Raw genomic sequence first — 21545 nt, 5'->3', positions numbered from 1 at the left:
AGTAATTTTATAAACAAATGTACCTTTGTTATACGAGATTTATCTGGTTTATAGTTTGTAGAGAATATTTTTCATTTTCTATTTTCAATTGTGAGTATATCGAGTTGTTGTAGGATTTTTGAATGTTAGACAGAGTTTAAGATCGTTAAATTTTGAACAAATTTGCCAAATACATAAGTTACTTTAAACAAATAGTTTAGATGATAAACAAATGTACCTTTGTTATATGAGCATTATTATTATGTGGTTTAAAGGTCGTAGAGAATATTTTTCATTTTCTATTGTCATTTGTGAGTATACCGAGTTGTTCTAGGATTTTTGGATGTTAGACAAAGTTAAATGTGGTTAAGTTTTAAACAAATTTGTCGAAGACACTATTCAGTTTCCATAATTAGTTCAAAAGTTATAAATTATATAGTAGTACACTTACTTTCGATAAATTAATAACGAATAACCAATAAAATCGTTGCCTAAGAAGTTTTACTTCAAAAACACATATCTCACTTTTATATTTAATATAACCGTAATTTTTTTTTTATTTTTATTTTTATTCATACTATTATTTTTACTTTCTACAATTTATATTTATATTTATATTTATATATATATATATATATATATATATTTATATTTATATATTTATATTCATATATTTATATTTATATTTATATATTTATATTTATATATTTATATTTATATATTTATATTTATATTAATATGGTTTTATTTTTATTTATATTATATTGTATTATGATTTTTAATATTATTCATATGGCAAAAAGAGCTTTTTTAGAATGATTTATATTTATAGATAGAAAGATAGACATGTGAAGGAAAAGCAATTTTATGCTTGGAAAATTTTTATTCAAATGGATGAATTTGAATTTATATAGGTATATATATATATATATATATATATATATATATATATATACGTATTATATAAACCTATGTCTTCACAAAAAAATTGACATTCATTTATAATATAATTTAGAATTGCAAATAATTCTATATAATTTTATTCCTTATAAATTTTATTTCCCAAATATTGTTGACGTTTTACCGAATTGTTGATGTTTCATTCAACTATACTTTTTTGAAAATTATAACTATACGAATATTTTTTCCTATATTTTGACATTTTTGTTAATTTAATTATTATAACAATATTCGAATTATTTCATTTACTAACAAGCATTTTTGTATTTTTTTAGTAAGAATTATAATATGGTGTTGTCATCTGATTTATTTCCTTGACTTTCAGCCTGCACTAAGTCTGACATCATTTATTTATATTTATTATAACATTCTTCAGTAAATTATTGTTATATATAAATATATAAATATTTATGTATATTATTGAGAGTATACGCCTACAGAAAATTCGATTTGATTTCTTTTGTGCATTTTTAACAACAAGAAATATACAAATATATATTTTATTTTTTAGAAATATTACAATTATTTTATAAGATTAAGATATATATATATATATATATATATATATATATACATATTTGAATAGTCTTGAATTTGATGTTGATATAATATATTTAATTTGTATTAAAAAGTCGGGTGTTACATCAATAAAAATAGTATGAGAGTTTTTAGAAATTTATTTAAAATCCATACGTTTCGGCTAGCATCTTAGCCTTCATTCACTGGCAATCAATTCAACTATAAAAATTAAAACTACGTAAATAATATGTAAATTTTATATAAAAACAATAATAATGCTAATAAAAAACACTCACAATTTTGTATCCTAATATAACATATGAAAACATTATTAATCCATGGTATGAGTATGTGCACATTGATAATATATATATTTTTTTTCATCGCAGATGGTAAAACACACAAATTTATATTCACAAAAGATTTATATTTTTCGTGGAAAAAACTATTCCAACAATGTAGCATTTTGTTGGTATGTAATTGCGATACAACCCTTAGTTCAATTTTTACAAATTAAATCTAAATTTAATTCTGACCGCCTCAGGAATTTGGTATATCAGATTAATTGCTATAATTGCCATTTTTTTATATCGGAGAAACTCGCCAAAACCTGAGCAAACGTCTTCATCAACATAAAAGTAACTCAAAAAATCCCAAACAATTTAAGACGATGCCAACCGAGCACATTATTAATTTTAACCATAATATAGATTTTTTCAGGCCAAAAATTTTACATTTTGAAGAAAACGCAATTAAAATAAGATTCGCTGAGGGGTTGTTTTTGCAATTGCATAACGACAGGGTCATAAATAAACGCTTCGACAGACGAACGAAACAAACACGTGGTTTCTTAATAGCGTGTCAAAATTTCTTAAAAAATGACAAGATCCCATCGCTTTTTCAATTTCCCGTAAAGTTTGAACACATGCTAAAATCTGCTTCATGTGACATTTCTATCTTAAACTCCGAACAGTAAATACATAGTTTTGACTAGTTTGTTAAGTTATCATGTTTATTTGTGTGTTTTACCATCTGTGATTTTAAAAAATATATGTTTTATCAATGTGCACATACTCATACCATGGATTAAAAATGTTTTCATATGCCATATTTAGGATACAAAATTGTGTTTTACTATTATTATTATTATTATTATTATTATTTTTGTTTTTTTGTGAAATTTCTTATATATTATTTATCTAGTTTTAATTTTTATAGTTAAATTGATTGCCACTGAATGAAGATAAGATGCTAGCCGAAACGTATGGATTTTAAATAAATTTCTAAAAACTCTCATACTATTTTTATTGATGTAACGTCCGACTTTTTAACTAAAATTAAATATACATATACATATATATATATATATATATATATATATATATATATAAATTAAATTAGTTTCGTTTATCCAAACTGTGTATCTCTATTTATCTGTTTAATCCGAACGCAGCAATTCATTTATTTGATTCCTATTTGATTTTATTTCGTCCTCGTTGGAATCTTATTAGAGTAATTGCAGTTTCTCATTGCAAATAGCACTCGATATATATATATATATATATATATATATATATATATATATATATATAATAGAGAAAAAGAAAGAATTTACTCTTATTGAGCAAACAGAATCCACGCAGATGTCAAATGGATTTTCTGTACTTAGCCAATTCCCAATAGTCGTAAAATATATATTGAATATATATATATATATATATATATATATATATATATATATATGTGTATATTATAAAATTAAATGTATACATGTTTGGTGTTTATTAAACCAGAAATCGTTAATTTCGAGTTCCCAAAACAGTTCATAATTACAAGTCAAGTGTCAGCTGCATTTGACGCACTTCAGGGACGCAATTTCATAAAATTGCTGCTTTCGAGAGAGAGTTTTGAATTTATATTCAAATATACAAATGTGTATATATATATATATATATATATATATATATATATATGCCTATAAAATTACAAACTCAACTGCATATAATAAACTGTTGTGGTCATGATGTGAGATTAATGGGAGGGCTGATAGAAATTTTTAGTTGACATGGCTAATTGATGTATTTTTATTCTTATAAATAAAAGAACGCGCGTAAGGTTCACACGCGATTGAAGTAAAACTTATTTTCTACTGTACAAGATGGCATTTAAGTAAAAATAAATACATCATATAACAATTTTGAATAATGTTTCTTAGTAATATGGTAAAACTCGTGATGCACACATTTATTAGTGTCGACCATTATACACATTAATATAATGATAAATTATGAATTATATATTTATAATAGTATTAAAAATATGTATAATATTTAAAAACAATAATGTAATTAAAGTCATACTTCAAATGTGAAATGATCAGTTTGTCATTGTAATTAGCATTTAGAAATGAACCTTCATTAGAGAAATGAAATAGCATTTATATATTGTCTTTGACAATTTTATAGCTAACAAAATTATCTAAAAGTTTTTCATATAATAAAGTGTTGTGAAATTAATATTTATATTAATAAATTGCTTTTCACATAGCATATACTGCACTTTATGTTTAATAATAATATGCAAATATAGTGATTTTGGTTGAAAAATTCTTGATAATTCCTAAATTAGATGTGGGATGTATATACTATCTTAGACAATTTTATAGCTAACTAAATTATCAAAAACTTCTTCATACAATACAATGATGTAAAAATATTTTTAGCAACTTTACTCATCATGTAATTGTGTTTAAAGAACTTCGTGTTATTAAAATTAGCATACATTCATTGACTGCTTGAGCATACATTTTTTGAACAGCTGTTATATCTGTTTCGCCTAAAAAATGTTTTCCATTTTAATAACTTCAAAGATTTATAGAAACTACGAATAATATAGAAATAATTTCTAATTAATAAATTTACGTTTAGTACACGACACAAATGTTTAATTTGTTTTATTATTTCAAGGAACAGGGTAAAATATTCTTCTGATTCAGGCATTTTTCATTAAATCAAGATTTGTATCACGATGTAACTTTAAAATGTTTATTTATCTATCTATGTCGATTTCCTTGTTGATATCGGTACGCATACAACGTTGATGCCGGTACGCATACAACGACAGATCTCTATTCACATACACGACGACCAATCACAATCGACCCGTATAGAAATGATATTATCGAGAGCGAATGACGAATCATCGGTACTAGACTCTTATCTTATCTTATGTGCCGTAACGCGCTTCCGTTGCATTTGTACGGATTTATACCCTAGTCGCGCCTAAAGAAGTTTTACTTCAAAAACGTTCTTTTTCCATTCATCACACTATTGATCCATCCATCTACATATCCATTATACATTCCGATCACATATTCAGGTCAAGAGAGCCTGACTCGCTTTTCCGGGGGATCCGGACTTTTTTCCGGAGCTGTTATGCAAAAAACGGCTTGATAAAAAAAATTAACCTACATACCTTTTTGCTGTGATGCAAAAACATTACACAATGGAAAATAAATAAAAATATTTAAAAATAAAATCGAAGGAATGGAAATTGTGAAAATTAATAAACAAATATTTGTGAAGTTTTTGTTGATTGAATTTGAAAAATTGCTGCAGATATATATATATATATATATATATATATATATATATATATATATATATCAGATTTATCATTTTCTTTATATATATATATATATATATATCAGATTTATCATTTTCTTTATATATATATATATATATATATATCAGATTTATCATTTTCTTTATATATATATATATATATGTATATATATAAACAAAATGATAAATCTGAGGTCTATAGAACCATAAACGTTTATCTTTATTGTTTTCTTTGTATAAATAATGATTTCATATATCAAAGGTGTGGTCATACAAATATAAACGAAGAGCTAGAACCTACATGTTGAATTTTATCTAAAAAAATATATAAATACTCTTTGTTACACAATTTCCACCAATTCAGATATCAATTTTCAAAGTAAAAATTTAGAAATGATTTCTATATTATTCGTAGTTTCTATAAATTTTTGAAGTTATTAAAATGGAAAATATTTTTTAGGCAAGACAGATATTACAGTTGTGTAAAAAATGAGATTATATCGCCAGCGAAAAAGTAAAAAAAAATACAAGCAGTCAATGAATGTATGTTAATTTTAATTACATGAAGTTCTTCAAACACAAATATTATATGATGAGTGAAATTGTGAAAACAATATTTGTTTAGGCGTTGTTTAACATAATCCACTGTGTGAACGAGTATTACAGAATTCATTAATCAGCAATTACTTCATTTCTCTAATGAAGGTTCATTTCTAAATACTAATTACAATGACAAACCGATATCATATCATATTTGAAAACTAGATATAATCTACAAAAATTTAGTATAGTTCATCATATACACGTGCACATTGAAATTTTGAATAAAAATAGTCGAAACACAAACTAGAGTATTTTGATAATTACCAATAAGTGGATTTGGGACACTTTTTCACATTTTCTTAAATTCCATGGAAACTTTAATTTTGGCACTTTAATTTGCGCACATTAGAAAAAAGTAAATAAAATTTACCAAAATTTAGTATAAATTAATATATACACTTAATTTTGAATAAAACTTGCCGAACGCAGAGTTCAGTATTTTGATAATCAGCAATAAGTGGATTTGGGACATTTTGTTAAATAACATGAAAATTTTATTCTAGACTACTTGATTTGTTTACATTGAAAACAAATTCGTTGAAATTTACTAAGATTTGGTATAAATTGTTATATACACTTAGATATTGATATTATGAGTAAAACTAGTCGGAACGCTAACTTGAGTTAAATATAACATAAATATGTTTCTATTGAAAAATATAATTAAATATAGTTTTTGTTTTTTTTTTAAATTACAATATAACAAATATTTGATATAAAATTGTATCTAAATAGCTAAAACTCATTTTATACTGACAAAGTATATTATTTACAAGTGTTCATGCAACTTGCTTGACTTTAATTACATTATTGTTTTTAAATATTATACATATATTTAATGCTATTATAGATATATAATTTATAATTTATCATTATATAAATGTGTATAATGTTTTTGACACTAATAAATATGTGCATCACGTGTATTACCATATTATCATTAAGAAATATTATTCAAAATTGTTATATGATGTATTTATTTTTACTTAAATGCCATCTTGCTCAGTAGAAAATAAGTTTTACTTCAATCGCGTGTGAACCTTATGCGCACTCTTTTTTTATATAAAAGTACCCAAGATCTATTACAATACGTTAAAGGACTTAAATCTAATTATTACCTATCTAATCATACCGTTACGATACCTAAAAGACCATCAGTTCCTACATTAAGTTTCGATTAGAAAAATTTCAAAACCCTAAATTGGTATACCTCGGGAACCTTTAGGGATATTTTAGTAATTCAAAAAGTGGTTCATATGACATTTTTAATTTGCCATCACACTGTGATAATCACGATTTGTTGTTTTAACTCGTTCACTGAGAATACAACTTAAATTTGCATACTCATATAGAAAACATTAAATAACACAATCGGTAATGAAAAACTAGCTTTAAAAATATATAAGTTGGGTATAGAAATGCTATCAACTTGCATTTTTAACTATTTTATCAGATCCTTGAAATTTGTATATGAAGAAAGTATATTCTTGATTAATTAGTGAAAATTGGAAGTGGAGGGTATTACTATTCGATGGCAAATTAAAAATGTTTCTAGAACAACTTTTTGAATCACCAAAATATCTGCAATAGTTTTTGCAAAATTGCATTTTTACACTTTGCAAATTTTATAAGTTGTAAAAAATCAATATGGATCCTGCAAAATCGAAATGTTTAATGCAATATCTCGAGAACGCTTTGAGATATTTTAAAAATTCAAAAAGTCGCTTATTACGTATTACATATGTTTCTTATTATTCACTAACATAAATCTTTTATCTTTCCAGGCCGCCAGCAACGGCGCCTCGTCCTCTGCCTCCGCCCTGGCTACGAGCGGCTCCTCCCGCTGGGAGCCCCAGGTTGCGGTGTTGTGCGACCCTGGCCAGGGCTACCACCCGCAGCACCTGGCCGACGACGGCCGATGGACGGCCGATCTGACGGCGAAGCCGCCGAGGGGATCGGCCTGCCTTCGGGACAAGATGGACATACTGGAACACTGCAAAAAGGTCAGGGGATAGGATAGAAGATAGTTATTTATCTACATACTTATAAAAATATCTCTTTATCAATAAGAATCGAATGTTTTTTGAATAATCGGAATCGGTTGATCCGTGTTCCCGAAATCGTCGACGAAAATTTGTATCCGCACACACATACATACACGCACACACACACTAATATAATAGGTTGTCAAATATCTCCCTTCCGCTTTTTTGCTCTTGGTTTATAATACAAAAAGGCGGAAGGGAGATATTTGACAACCTATTATATTAGGGTGGTCCTTAAAATGGTCATTTTCGAATTTCCTTGCTCCCAGGGGCTCAAATGGTTCCACATAGATAAAAAAACAATTCTCTGAAAGTTTTAGCTCTTAATATTGACGTTTAGATAGAGCGCAATTCAATCAAAGTTTTGTATGGACATACTGGAACACTGCAAAAAGGTCAGGGGATAGAAGATACTTGTTCTATCTATTATATTAGGGTGGTCCTTAAAATGGTCATTTTCGAATTTCCTTGCTCCCAGGGGCTCAAATGGTTCCAAATTGACAAAAAACAATTCTCTGAAAGTTTTAGCTCTTAATATTAACGTTTAGATAGAGCGCTATTCAATCAAAGTTTTGTATGGACATACTGGAACACTGCAAAAAGGTCAGGTGATAGAAGATACTTGTTTACCTACATATATATAAATATAAGTCGGGTTTTCCTTCCTGACGATTTAACTCCAGAACGCACGAACCGATTTCGACAATTTTGCATTCGTTAAAAGGTCTCGGGCTCCGCAAGGTTTATAGCTAAGAAAATTGAAAAAAAAAAACCCAGAAAAGCAAAAAAATCGTTTTTCACATGCAGCTTCATCTCTAATACTTAGCATGTACAACAAACTAATAATTTTTGTTTGACTGCTACTCATTTGTTTGACAGCTACTCATTGTTCTCCGCTCAAACAACACATCCTTATACACTTAAAGTATTAACATTTTTGATTCTCTTGAAATTGTTTAGAATATACCTTAATAGCAAAACAAGGTTTGCCGGGTCAGCTAGTATATATATATATATATATATATATATATATCTTTTATATATATAAAAATAAGTCGGGTTTTCCTTCCTAACGATATAACTCCAGAACGCACGAACCCATTTCGATAATTTTGCATTCGTTGAAAAGATCTCCGCAAGATTTATAGCTAGAAAAATTAGTGGTGCATGGCATCGTGCCCTAATGCAAATTGCTGGAACTTCACACACACAGAACGCTTGCGTACATACATACATACATACATACTTATACTTAATTGTAATTAATATTTTTACAAAACAGAAGTAATATAATATTTAAAATAGGGATATTAACTCCTTAGTTTCATTTATCTCTTATGTAATTTTTCAATTTACTTTTGAAACTGTTTAGGTCCGTCATTGTCTTTAGTTCGTCCGGTAGTTTATTGTAAAGGCTGCTTGCACTTCTCAGAGGACTTGTAAGTCCTTTACCCCGTAATTAACAATTCGAGTAATGACATTAGTGAGAATTATCAGAATTATGCTTGGTTAAGTCAACGAGCAATTCTTGATTTCCGCAAAGAATAATGATGTACACGCACTGAATTTCACCATTCAATCAAAAATTGCTGGCGATTTGGTGACATACCAATGATTCCGATTGGTCTTCCGTTTGACTTCAAACAATTGCAATTTCCTTGCGTTCGCAATAACAAGTCGCAAGGCCAATCGCTAAGTGTTTGCGGGATATATTTCAAATAGATTATTTAGAAAATCATTGTTTTTCACATGGGCAGTTATACGAGTTGGAAAACCATCCGCTTTGTTTATGTTAACGCCAGACCAAAAAACAAAAAATGAGGTTTACCAAAGAGCACTTCAATGAAACGGATAATTTGCGGATTCACTTTCATTTAGTTAGAAAAGTTCAACTAAAAAACACTTCATTTTTGTAATCGAAATAAATTCATTACTGTTATATAATAAAATCGAATTTTTCCTTTTCAAATATAAAACAAACAAAAAATTTCTTCATCTTTCTCACGAAACCATCTTGTGGCGAAACGAAGTTCGTCGGGTTTGCTAGTTTTATATATAAAAGACTGATATTATGTTTCATTAAATTTAATTTAACTAACTAGTGGGGCGCATGGCATCGTGCCTTAAAGCAAATTGCTGCAACTTCCCGTACCAAAAATTATTTTTTTTTTAAAAAGATTATACATATACTGTATCTTATATTATTTTAATTTCTGGCACATCTCAGCTGCATTTCGGCAATAATAATGTAGGCATTTCATTTTTCTTATTCATAATCATAAATTTATTATACATATTCCAATATTGTCTAGGTTCATAAGTAAATTGAAATTTTTGGCAGATGATAGTTTTCATTAATTTTAATGCAAACGATGTCATGTCGTTTTTTGCAATTTTTTCCATTTATTTCTACAATATTGCACATACATCCCAGTACCCTATAATCACATACACCCTAGAAAATTTCCTTAACAAACTTCAGAAAGATTTAGCAAAATCCGCATAATCGTTTAGAAGGAGTATACAGTGACTGCTTTTAATTTAATATGAACTTTATATAATAGCAATAAAAATCAAATTGATTCTACATTTTAGTTAGAAAACGTTTGTATGTGAAAAAGAAAAGGGCTGTTTTTAGGGTTTTCCTGAGAATTATTCGATTATTTCCTTGTACCTTCAACAAACATTTTAAGAAAGAATTGGCCAAATCGGTCCAGGCGTTGTTGAGTTATGCGCTTACCAACACATTTTGCGATTCATTTTTATATATAAGATTATTTATTGAATTATAGCAGTGGTGCACAACAATATGTGTGTGTGTACGTGTGTTCATATGTGTATGTGTATTTTTGTGTGGGTGTTTGCACATGTGTGCTTTTCCGTGGGGCGTCGCCACCGTCATTCGCTCGATAACGACTTTAGCAGACGACCAGGCCAGACACATTATTACACGACATGTAATGAAAATGTTCCATACACTATAATGCTTTTGCTTTCTCTCTATATACATATATTTATTTAATGCATTCGATTATACTACCAAATAGTAAAAGACAAATTTGCTCTCTTATCTGAACCAAGAGTAAAACTAGTGGTGTATGGCACCGTGTCTTAAGGCAAATTGCAGGAACCTCTCGTACCGTAATGAAATATTCGAGAAATTTTAAACGTTTTCAATTAAATTATTACAAATACTGTAACTTTCATTATTTTTGCTATCTTGTTTGTTATATCTGAGCAAATCAAATGTAAATCATAAATCAATTTATTTCCAGAACATTAACAATCGTCATTTCATTTCGAATTTAATTTCAAAAAAAAAAAATAGTTGCCTAATTTACACAAAATTGAAAAAGTGCTCCCGTATGGTCACATTCCAAACGCATTTGCGAATAATTTTGTGCGAAAGTCTAAACGCACTTGGGTAAAGATTTGTACCAGAGTGGCGCTTAGACTGTGCTTAGCCTGGATGATTTTTTGAATTTTTAATCCAAAATTACAAAAATATTTTATGGAAAATAAAAAAATATGTAATAATTTTTTATCCTCAAAAGCAATTGTTTTGTCAATACAAGCAGAAAGTTTTTTAGATCAATCAAATCGGACGCTTAGTTCACACAAAAACTGCCATTTTTGCATATTTAGCTCTGTATCTTCGAAATGGCGGGACCTGTCTTTGTCAAAAACTAATCACCTCTTCTCCCAATTATTACAAAATGAATGTTTTTTAGATAATTCAAATCCGATACTCCGTTCTCTCGAAAACTCTATTTGTATTTTCTGCACTCTTTACTCCGTATCTCTGTAACGGATCAATAGGGATCGAATGTTTTTTAAATCATTCAAATCGGTTGATCCGTGGGCCCGAAAACGTGGACGAAAAAATGCTGACATACAAAACACACATACACACACATCGATTTAGTTTCTGAGGTATGCCCCTTAAAAATGTTCAGAAACCTTCAAAACGTCGAGAAATGCAAAAATTTTCATTTTCGATTTTCGGCCCATTATTATAACTGCCCTACGGGAAGTTAATAATTTCCTCTAACTTTATCATATACAAAAGCTCTCCCCTTTAAAATATTTTTTATTCGCATTCTTTTATATCTGATAGATTTCTCAATCTATTTATCTATTGAATTGATTATGAAGATTGCAATGCAATATATGTAAGACATCATTTAATAAAACATCTTTAACAATATTACAGAAATTCCAAAAATATAATCAAAATCAAACTATGATCACTTATTATATAAAAATTATAATCATTGCTTTAATTTAGACTTTATTATAAGTCTTAGAGACGCTTTGCAGAGTCATACTTCATTCAAATGGATAAAAACAGTATCAACAAACGCATTGATAATTTATTTATTTATTTATTTATTCAACGCCCAAGGCAATAATACAATATAATTACATTTTAAAGTATACAAAATATAAACTAAAGATAATATAAAAAAATTGAGTATTAAGAGTTCATAAATAGATTTGTATATATACATAATACTTAATATATACATAAAACTTAATATGTATAAACTACAAATATATAACATTAAATAAAAACTAATAAAATTAAACATTTAATAAACTATAAATCACTACTTAAGACAGTCTTTTAAGGATAATTTTTCTGGCTTGTTTTTTTATATTTGTCACCGATCGACCAAAGATATCAATCTCAGAAGCAAATTCATTTATTATTTTTTATAATAATAATAATAATTTCAGAATAATTTAATTTATATATATAAATATATATATATATATATAATTGGGAAAAGACTTACAAAGAAAGTGTTTTATTCACAAATATATATATATAGTTGGGAATAAGCTTTTTTATAATAAAATATATCATTTATTTTAATTTTACATTTTTTTTAAAATTTTTCATAACTAGACGTTTCATCAATTTTTTATTTCACATTTATTTATTTTTTCGTGCAATTTTGTGTCTTTGTGTTGTTTTTCAAAATTTATTTGTATGCACTGAAGATGGGTCAAATCAGGACCCGAAACGTATGTTCTTAAAATAAAAACATTTTTCATTAAAACTGTTTTTTAATTACTGGATGGATGCCCAAGAAACAATTTCATTATATATATATATATATATATATATATATATATATATATATATATATATATATATATATCAGTAGTCGATAAAACATTTCATTAGTACGAAACAAACAGGAATTTCTGTACAAGCGAAATAATTAGAGTCGAATTAATTATGTATGTCGAATGGAAATGTCGAAACGTACCAACAACTCGTGTTGAGAATTCTCGAGTTAATCTATTTCTGTCGAACTCAATATCGATTCACTTGTAACAAATTAACATTTTGTATCAGGAAAAGTAAAAGACAAGACGAGGAGAATTAATTTGAGAATAAAACACTTTCTTTGTGGAAAAACAATTTTTTTGTAAGATTTTTACAATAATTAAATATATCCATGAGTCAATAGTTATTTGTACAAATAAAATAAAATAAAATAAAAATGTAAATGATTTTTTCATTATATATATACATATATATATATATATATATCCTTATATAATAGAATAATCTCTCATACCATTTCCAGTTTAATTCCTCGAAAAATAAATATTTTTCACGACTGAAATTAAAATCATAATTCATTTTGCACAATGAGGACAAAAGTGCCATTAACACCAGAAAATTGCATTTTTTACATTTTTTGTCGGATTCTGCACAATTTCACTGGAAAATAAATGAAATAAATGAAAAGTTACTTATTTCCAAGTGGAAATTAAAGCTTTGCACTTTTCATCATAATGGAAATAAATTATGGAGAAAAATATTGAAGATTATATTTATTATGATGATCTTTTGTCTCAGTAAAAATAAAATTAATATTTTTATTTTTAAAGAATATTTTATAATATTTTAAAAACTTATCAAATTTGATCTGTTTTTTTTATATTTCATTTACTACGACGCTTAGTTTTCCTGGTATTTTTTGTTTATAAATTTGCTGATATAAAATTGTTGGAAATATAATATGTTGGGATATTTATTTTATCGCAAAAGTTCCAGAAACATTTTTATCACTGCGGTGTTATTAAGTTACAGAAAGTTATGAGTTTTTTTTTCGTTTTACAACGTACGTGGAACTTGAGTAGGAAAAATGATCTCAATATAATATATATGTATATATATATATATATATATATATATATATATATATATATATATATATAAAATATATAAATTATTCTGGCACGAATTTCATATACAAGTATATGAAATTCGTGCTTTTTTAGAACAGACTTAAATATATTATATGATGATGTTGACAGAAATTATTTTAGATTAGTTATTTTTAATTTTTTTTATTTAGAATATAAAAAAGCCGATTAAATATGTTTTTAAATACATCAAATATAAATTGTTGTTGTCTTTCAATAATTTTATTAATTTATATGAACATAATTTTCATTTTTTTAAATTAAAGAAAAAAGTAAAGTAAAAAGTTGTATCTCAATGTACTTGGAATAATAATATTTGGTAAATAAATAAATAAATAAATATTTGTTTGCGTAAATTAGTTAATAAATAAATAAATTAATGAGTTAATTGAAAATTAAATATAAATTTAAATAAATAAATTAGCAAGAAATTGATAAATACCTTCTAATTATAAATTAATATCAATACTACCATTGTTTTGTAATATAAATTAAATTTCTGTAATTGCTTGCAAATTGAACTGTATTAAATTGATATTTGATTCAAATATGCATATTTTAATTAAATGCATAAATGAACAAATTCCTAAAATGTGCATAAATTAATAAATAAATACATAAGTTAATTAATAACTAAATTGATGAGTTAAATACCAAATAGAATTAATGGTTGATGAACAATATGAATTGATATATAAACATATAAATAAATAAATAATTGTTAAAATTATTTTATAAATAAAATGATGAAAAGCAAGCAAAAATATGCAAAGTTAAATAAATGACTTCTTTTAATAATTTAAATGTATAAAAAAATGGAATTTTAGTATTTATATTAATATATCACCAGTTGAAAAATGGTTAAATAATTAAATGTAATAAAATTAAATGTATAAACAATACAAAGTGAATATATAAAAAATTTATTTCTATAATGTGTGTATAAATACACAAAAAGAAGGTATTTCTTTATTTTTGCAGACGGTTTGGTAAACAATTCTATGTCATCATCAGTGAATTTAGACAAATGAAATATTAGAAAATGAACTTCAAAAACTACAAATAATTTATTAATTTCTATCGATCATGGGAAGAAAATTTATTCTAAGGGTGTATATATATATATATATATATATATATATATATGCATGTATAATACGAAAAGAATTTAATATCAAGAAGATTCCTAGGAAATATAAGGATGTTCGCATTTCATAAATGAGGATATGGAGATGTTATATTTTTATATATTTTTGCATATACATATTTATATATACATATATTTATATATATATATAGATATATATATATATATATATATATATGCATACGTATATATATTATATACTTTATATAAAATCTTAGTTCAATATGAAAATTTACAATAGAATCAGTAAAAATTGATAGGGAGATGTGGTGATTAGTTTTTGGCAAAGGCAGGTCTAGCAGTTACGGAGATAAAGTGAAAAGAGCGCACAAAATACAAATCGAGTTTTTATCGAGCTAAAAACTCTCTGCTTGTATTGACAAAACAATTACTTTTGACGATAAAAAATTATTACATCCTTTTTATTTTCCATAAAATATTTTTGTAATTTTCGATTAAAAATTCAAAAAATTACCCAGCCTAAGCACAGTCTAAGCGCCACTCTGGTACAAATGTTTACCCAAGTGCGTTTAGACTGTTTATGTATTGGAGCACTTTTCCAATTTTGTGAAAACTATCAAAAAATGTGAAAATGCCGCCAAGCTAAGAACAGAACAAGTGAAAATGTCGCACAGAATTATTTGCAAATGCGTTTAGACTGTGACTATACGGGAGCACTTCTTTAATTTTGAATAAATTAGGCAAGTATTTTTTTGAAATTGAATTCGAAATGAAATGGCGATTGTTAATGTTCTGGAGATAAATTGATTTATGATTTATGATTTATATTTGATTTGCTCAGATGTAACATGATAGCAAAAGTAATGAAAGTTACAGTATTTGTGATAATATAGTTGAAAACGTTTAGAATTTCTCGAATATTTCGTTACGGTACGGGAAGTTCCTGCAATTTGCCTTAAGGCACGATGCCATATACCACTAGTTATTATATTTATATCATGGTAAAAAATGTATCTAGTTGACTTTGACCAAAAATTCTTCGTTAGTCTCTCTTACTTTTATTTTCTTTATATTTAATTAACTTCCCGTAGGGTAAGTTATAGTAATCGCAAAAAAATCGAAAATGAAAATTTTTATATATCTTTACATTTTAGAGGTTTCTGAACATTTTGGCATACCTTAGAAAAAATGGATGTATGTGTGTGTGTGTGTGTGTGTGTGTGTGTGTGTGTGTATGTACGTGTGTGTATGTATGTGCGGATACAAATTTTCGTCGACGATTTCGGGAACACGGATCAACCGATTTGAATAATTTAAAAAACATTCGATTCGTATTGATAAGGAGACGTGCTGATTAGTTTTTGGCGAAGGCAGGTCTAGCCGTTCCGAAGATACGGGGCAAAAAGTGCCGAAAACGGTAACTCAGTTTTTAAGAGAACGGAGCGTCCGATTTGAATAATTCAAAAAACGTTTCACTTGTATTGACAAGATGAAAAATCGATAAAATTTTCATAAAGGTAGGTCTAGCGGTTTCGGAGATATGGAGAAAAAAGTAAAAAAAATGAGCCATTTGGCGGTCAAAAATGATCATTAGACATATGCACATCAAATTATCAGATATTTTATAGAGATTTTAACAATAAGTCAAAATAAAGAAAATTTTTTTTTTTAAAAAAAAAAAAAAAAACTTTTTTTTCAAAAAAAAAGTAATTTTTTGTCCAATTTATAGTTTCTCAAAAATCTTATTTTTTCAAAGTAATTTTTTTTCAAAAATGTTAATCGTTTTTAAAAAAATAATAATTTTTGGTACGGGAAGTTCCAGCAATTTGCCTTAAGGCACGATGCCTTAATTGCCTTAAGACAGAATTCCACTTACAGCTAGTTTTTTACTTAATTCAAATTAGTATAAAAATTCTTACAATATTTTTCTAAATATTTAATAAATATTATGTTCCTTGTCGGAATGAAAATTATAATGAAATCTAGAGGATTTAATTAAATGCCCTGAACACACGGGGCACTCTCTAGAATTGAATATGTATGGGGCTCTCGTGCAAAACTACACATATATAAATATATATAAATAAATACATACATACATACATATATTTATATGTGTATACATACATAGATGTATTTATGTGTTTGGCCTGGTGGTAGTTTGTCGGAAAATTGGCAAAGTTTTTGGCAGTCGAGTTTTTGCCGGATCACTATATACTGCACAACTGGTCGAGGACAATGCGGCTTTTATTATATAATACATACATATATTTACCACAACATATGTATATATATATATATATATATATATATACTAGCTGTACCCGTTCACGCTTTGCCGTGATTTAGTTTAAATTAAAAAGTTGAACAAAGATGTGTATTAGTTACATTTAGTTTAACGTTACTACTATCTGTTCAACAATTTGTCTACGAATTTACCTATAAACTTATTAATCAGTCTACTATTTTACCGATTTACGAATTTACCTATCAACCCGTTTCACATGTCTACCAATTTACCTGTCAACCTGTTTATCCGTCTTGTTATTTGTCTATTTACCAGATGTCCTGCCTACCATTTTACATATTCTCCAATTTACCTGACCACCAGCTATCTAACAAATTACTTTTTCGCCAATTTACATGTCTACCAATTCACCTGTCTATCAATTTACCTGTCTACCAATTTATCTATCGACCTGTTTATCAATACACCATTTTAACGGTCAACCAATTTACATGCTTTCTAATTTACCTGTCATCCCGTTCTAAATATCTACCAATTAACCTGTTCAATAATTTACCTGTTGAACAATTAACCTGTTTAACAATTTGTCTACTAATTTACCTATCAACCTATTTATCAATCTACCATTTTACCGGCCTACAAATTTATCTAACATTGCGTTCTACATATCTACCAATTAAGCTGTCAACCTGTTTATTTATCTACATATTTGTCTATCTACCAGTTCTTCTCTCTACCATTTTACATATCCTTCAATTTATCTGTCCACCAGTTTACCTTTATAAATTCTCTAATTCACCTTATTTATTTACGCATTATAAACAAATTAAAGCTCAAATTGATTTCACGTTTTAGTTGGAAAACGTTTGTATGTAAAAAATAAAAGGGCTGTTTTTAGGGTTTTCTCGGCAATTATTCGGTTTTTTCTCGCCGTAAGAACCATCCTTGGACTTCAACGAAAATTTAAAAAAAGAATTGACCAAATTGGTCCAGGCGTTGTTGAGTTATGCGCTTACCAACACATTTTGCGATCCATTTTTATATATAAGATATATATATATATATACACATTTAACTGAGATTTTTTTTATCACACCTTCTTTTAAAATTTACAATATTTATCCCCATAACTTCGGGTTATTATATTAATTTTCCCACAGGCAAAATTGTTCTCCATCCAAGGTGGAGCAAATTAATTACATAGTATATGTGTGTGTGTATTTCAATGTGTGTTTGTGTCTATTTTGGAGGCAAACTGCTAACTTTTGGTAACTTCATTAGCCATCAAGATTGATTGGCTCAGATAGCACAAGGATCCTTTGTTGTCGGTCTGTGAACACAACGGTTTACGGTTTATTAAGGTTTACTAAGGTTTATTACCCCTGGCGAAGGATAAACCGACTTACCAGAGGATAATGACTTCGTTAGGAGCAAAATTTATGAAATTTGGATCGAAATTTGACTCTTCAATCGTCTTTTTAAAGCACTCCGAGTGATATAACATTAGACAATATTGTAGACAATTTAATTTTGCACAAATTTGCCAAATATTTTATTTAAATTAGATAAACCGTTCAAAAGTTATAAAAGGTATCTTATATATAAAAATGGAGTTCTCGATCAAATGATCCGCTAAAACTCGAAAACGGCTAAACCGATTTGGCCAGTCTTAGTCTTGAAAATATCGTTCTAATCAGTAGGTTGTCGGAAAGGTGAGATATTATTTCAAAATCGCGTAGGATCTTCAAATTTTTAATTTGAAATTTTTTTTAGAAGCGTAATTTAAATAAAACAATGGACGGTGGCTAATACGTCAAATGTCAAACGTTTTAGACAGATGATGTTCAATTACGTTTAATAGGATGTTTCACGTGAATATTATTTAATTATGATTAAATTGTGAGTAGTTTTATTCTAATAATCTAAAGCGTGTAATACAGTTATGAAATTATAGTATGTTATTTCTTAATATGTGTACTGAATTATAAAAATATAAAATAAAATATGTTTCTAACAGAAAAAACTAAAAAATTGCAATGCACACTCTATTTTTAATAGTTGCGAATCGACGGTTGGATGTGATATGAAAAGTACTTTTGAAAAATGTTTTAAAAATATACAATATTATACTAGAGCTATAAAATTTTAGTATGTTATTACCTAATATATGTACTCAATTACAAAAATATAAAATCACATATGTTTTTAACAAAAAAAAGCTTCGAATGTGCAATTTTGTAAACAAATGCACTCTTGCATATCTAGTTTCCAATAGTTGCAAGTCCACAGATGGATGAGTATTTTGAAAAATATTTAAAAATATAAAACGTTATACTAGAGTTACAAAATTTTAGTATGTTATTTCTTAATATGTGTACTAAATTATAAAAATATAAAATCACATATGTTTCTTACAAAAACAGCTATAAATTTGCAATTCAGTAAAATCATGTAATAGAGCCGCAAGTGTTACTAGAAACTCAAAATATCAACTTTTTTGAAATGTTAATATGAAAATGCATTTTTGACATATTTTTCTCAAACACGGTGCTCTGATAGATCTCATTTGTATAATTATATACTCATTGGTATTGATAAAACATTTTCTAGGTCATATTATTTTTTATTTATGTTATTTAAATTCAGAACCTAAATTTGGTATCGATCAAAGGGACATTTTGTCGAATAACATTTTACCAGTTATAATTTTACAGAATTTATCGAAGAATAGATAGTAATATATGAAGGTCCGGGGTTAAAAAGGTCTACCATCGATGTGTCAAAAACCAGTAAAGTTATGCATTGTTTAACAACAATATTTGAAAGTAGAGGGAAAAAGATGTATAACCAGCTATAACCTTGATTCTTATGATTTTGCTATCGGGAAAATGATACATGTATATCTGGAAACTTTGTAATTCACCGATAATTTCCAAAATTAGGTGCTAGTGGCATTTGGCCTTAATTTTTATATTTTTTTCCAAATTAATTTTCTACTTTTGAATATATTTTAATATGGAAATTTACTTAATTTCGACAAAATCAAGAGAAAGCTATAGATTTATTTTAACCGACTATAATGAAGTTTTATTAGAATTTATTGTTTTTATTAGAATAGATTCTAGATGAAATAACATAAATTTGAATTGCTGATCTAAATTATTTATGAGTCAATTTTTATTATTCTATTATAAACTATTATTAATAATTATCTGCTTATAACATGTTTGTTTCCTATTAAAATAAAAATAAACATTTTCAAGATAAAGTTTACGTTTAAAACTATGTGCATATATATATATATATATATATATATATATATATATATATACGAGTATATATAATTCTGGTGGTATTTAACAATCTGTAGGTCTATTGTCGAGTATTTTGAGGGAGTACTAATGGCTATTATAATGGAATTATATTTTGAAATGGGCCAATTATAATAAGATTATATTCGGAGCTTTTCTTACAAAGATGTGAATACAAGAAAACAGCTTTATATATATATATATATATATATATATATATATATATATATATATATATATATATATATATTTATATATATATATATATATATATATATATATACATGGTCTGTTCAAAAAGTACCCGGAATTACTAATAATTAAATTTCGCGGGTCTGGAGTGTCTGATTGTCAAAATTTTTTTTTTATTGTGTTGGTATACATGCCCCTAAAGTATGATGAAATTTTCAGCTATATTCACTGTTTACTTTGTCTGTGGTAGTCGCTAAGGTTCGACGTGTTTTTCTGAGCTCGGCGATTTTTACAATGGAAGAATTGAAAAGTCAAAGAATTTGTATTAAATTTTGCGTAAAAAATGAAATAAAGTGTTGCAAAGTGCAAAAATTCACCAGATATGGCTCCGTGTGACTTTTTCCTATTCCCAAAGTTGAAGAGACCCATGAAAGGACGGCGGTTTTCCTCGATTGAAGAAATAAAGGCCGAATCGCTGAGAGTGCTCAAGGACATATCAAAAAGTGAATATCAAGGGTGCTTCGAAAATTGGAAAAAACGCTGGCATAAGTGTATTATATCTGGCGGGGACTACTTTGAAGGGGACCACATTAATGTAGAAGAATAAATGTCCTTGAGCACTCTCAGCGATTCGGCCTTTATTTCTTCAATCGAGGAAAACCGCCGTCCTTTCATGGGTCTCTTCAACTTTGGGAATAGGAAAAAGTCACACGGAGCCATATCTGGTGA

The 21545-nt window shown here is 27.1% G+C and overlaps 1 protein-coding gene across 1 annotated transcript in view; it reads left to right on the top strand.

Moving 5' to 3' along the window:
- Positions 1-21545, top strand: part of LOC113389131 (amyloid-beta-like protein) — a 71015-nt gene that overhangs the window by 8459 nt on the left and 41011 nt on the right. Inside the window, exon 2 of the mRNA XM_026626184.1 lies at positions 7469-7687. Coding sequence (XP_026481969.1) covers positions 7469-7687 — 219 coding nt within the window. The remainder of the gene's footprint in view (positions 1-7468; positions 7688-21545) is intronic.

The sequence above is a fragment of the Ctenocephalides felis genome, unplaced genomic scaffold, assembly GCF_003426905.1.
Source record: "Ctenocephalides felis isolate EL2017-DRISC unplaced genomic scaffold, ASM342690v1 CF-g0.4_SCAFFOLD_03573, whole genome shotgun sequence".
In the NCBI taxonomy this organism is placed as follows: Eukaryota; Metazoa; Arthropoda; class Insecta; order Siphonaptera; family Pulicidae; genus Ctenocephalides; species Ctenocephalides felis.
The sequence above is the reverse complement of the archived record's forward strand: the minus strand, read 5'-3'. Positions and strand labels throughout refer to the sequence as shown.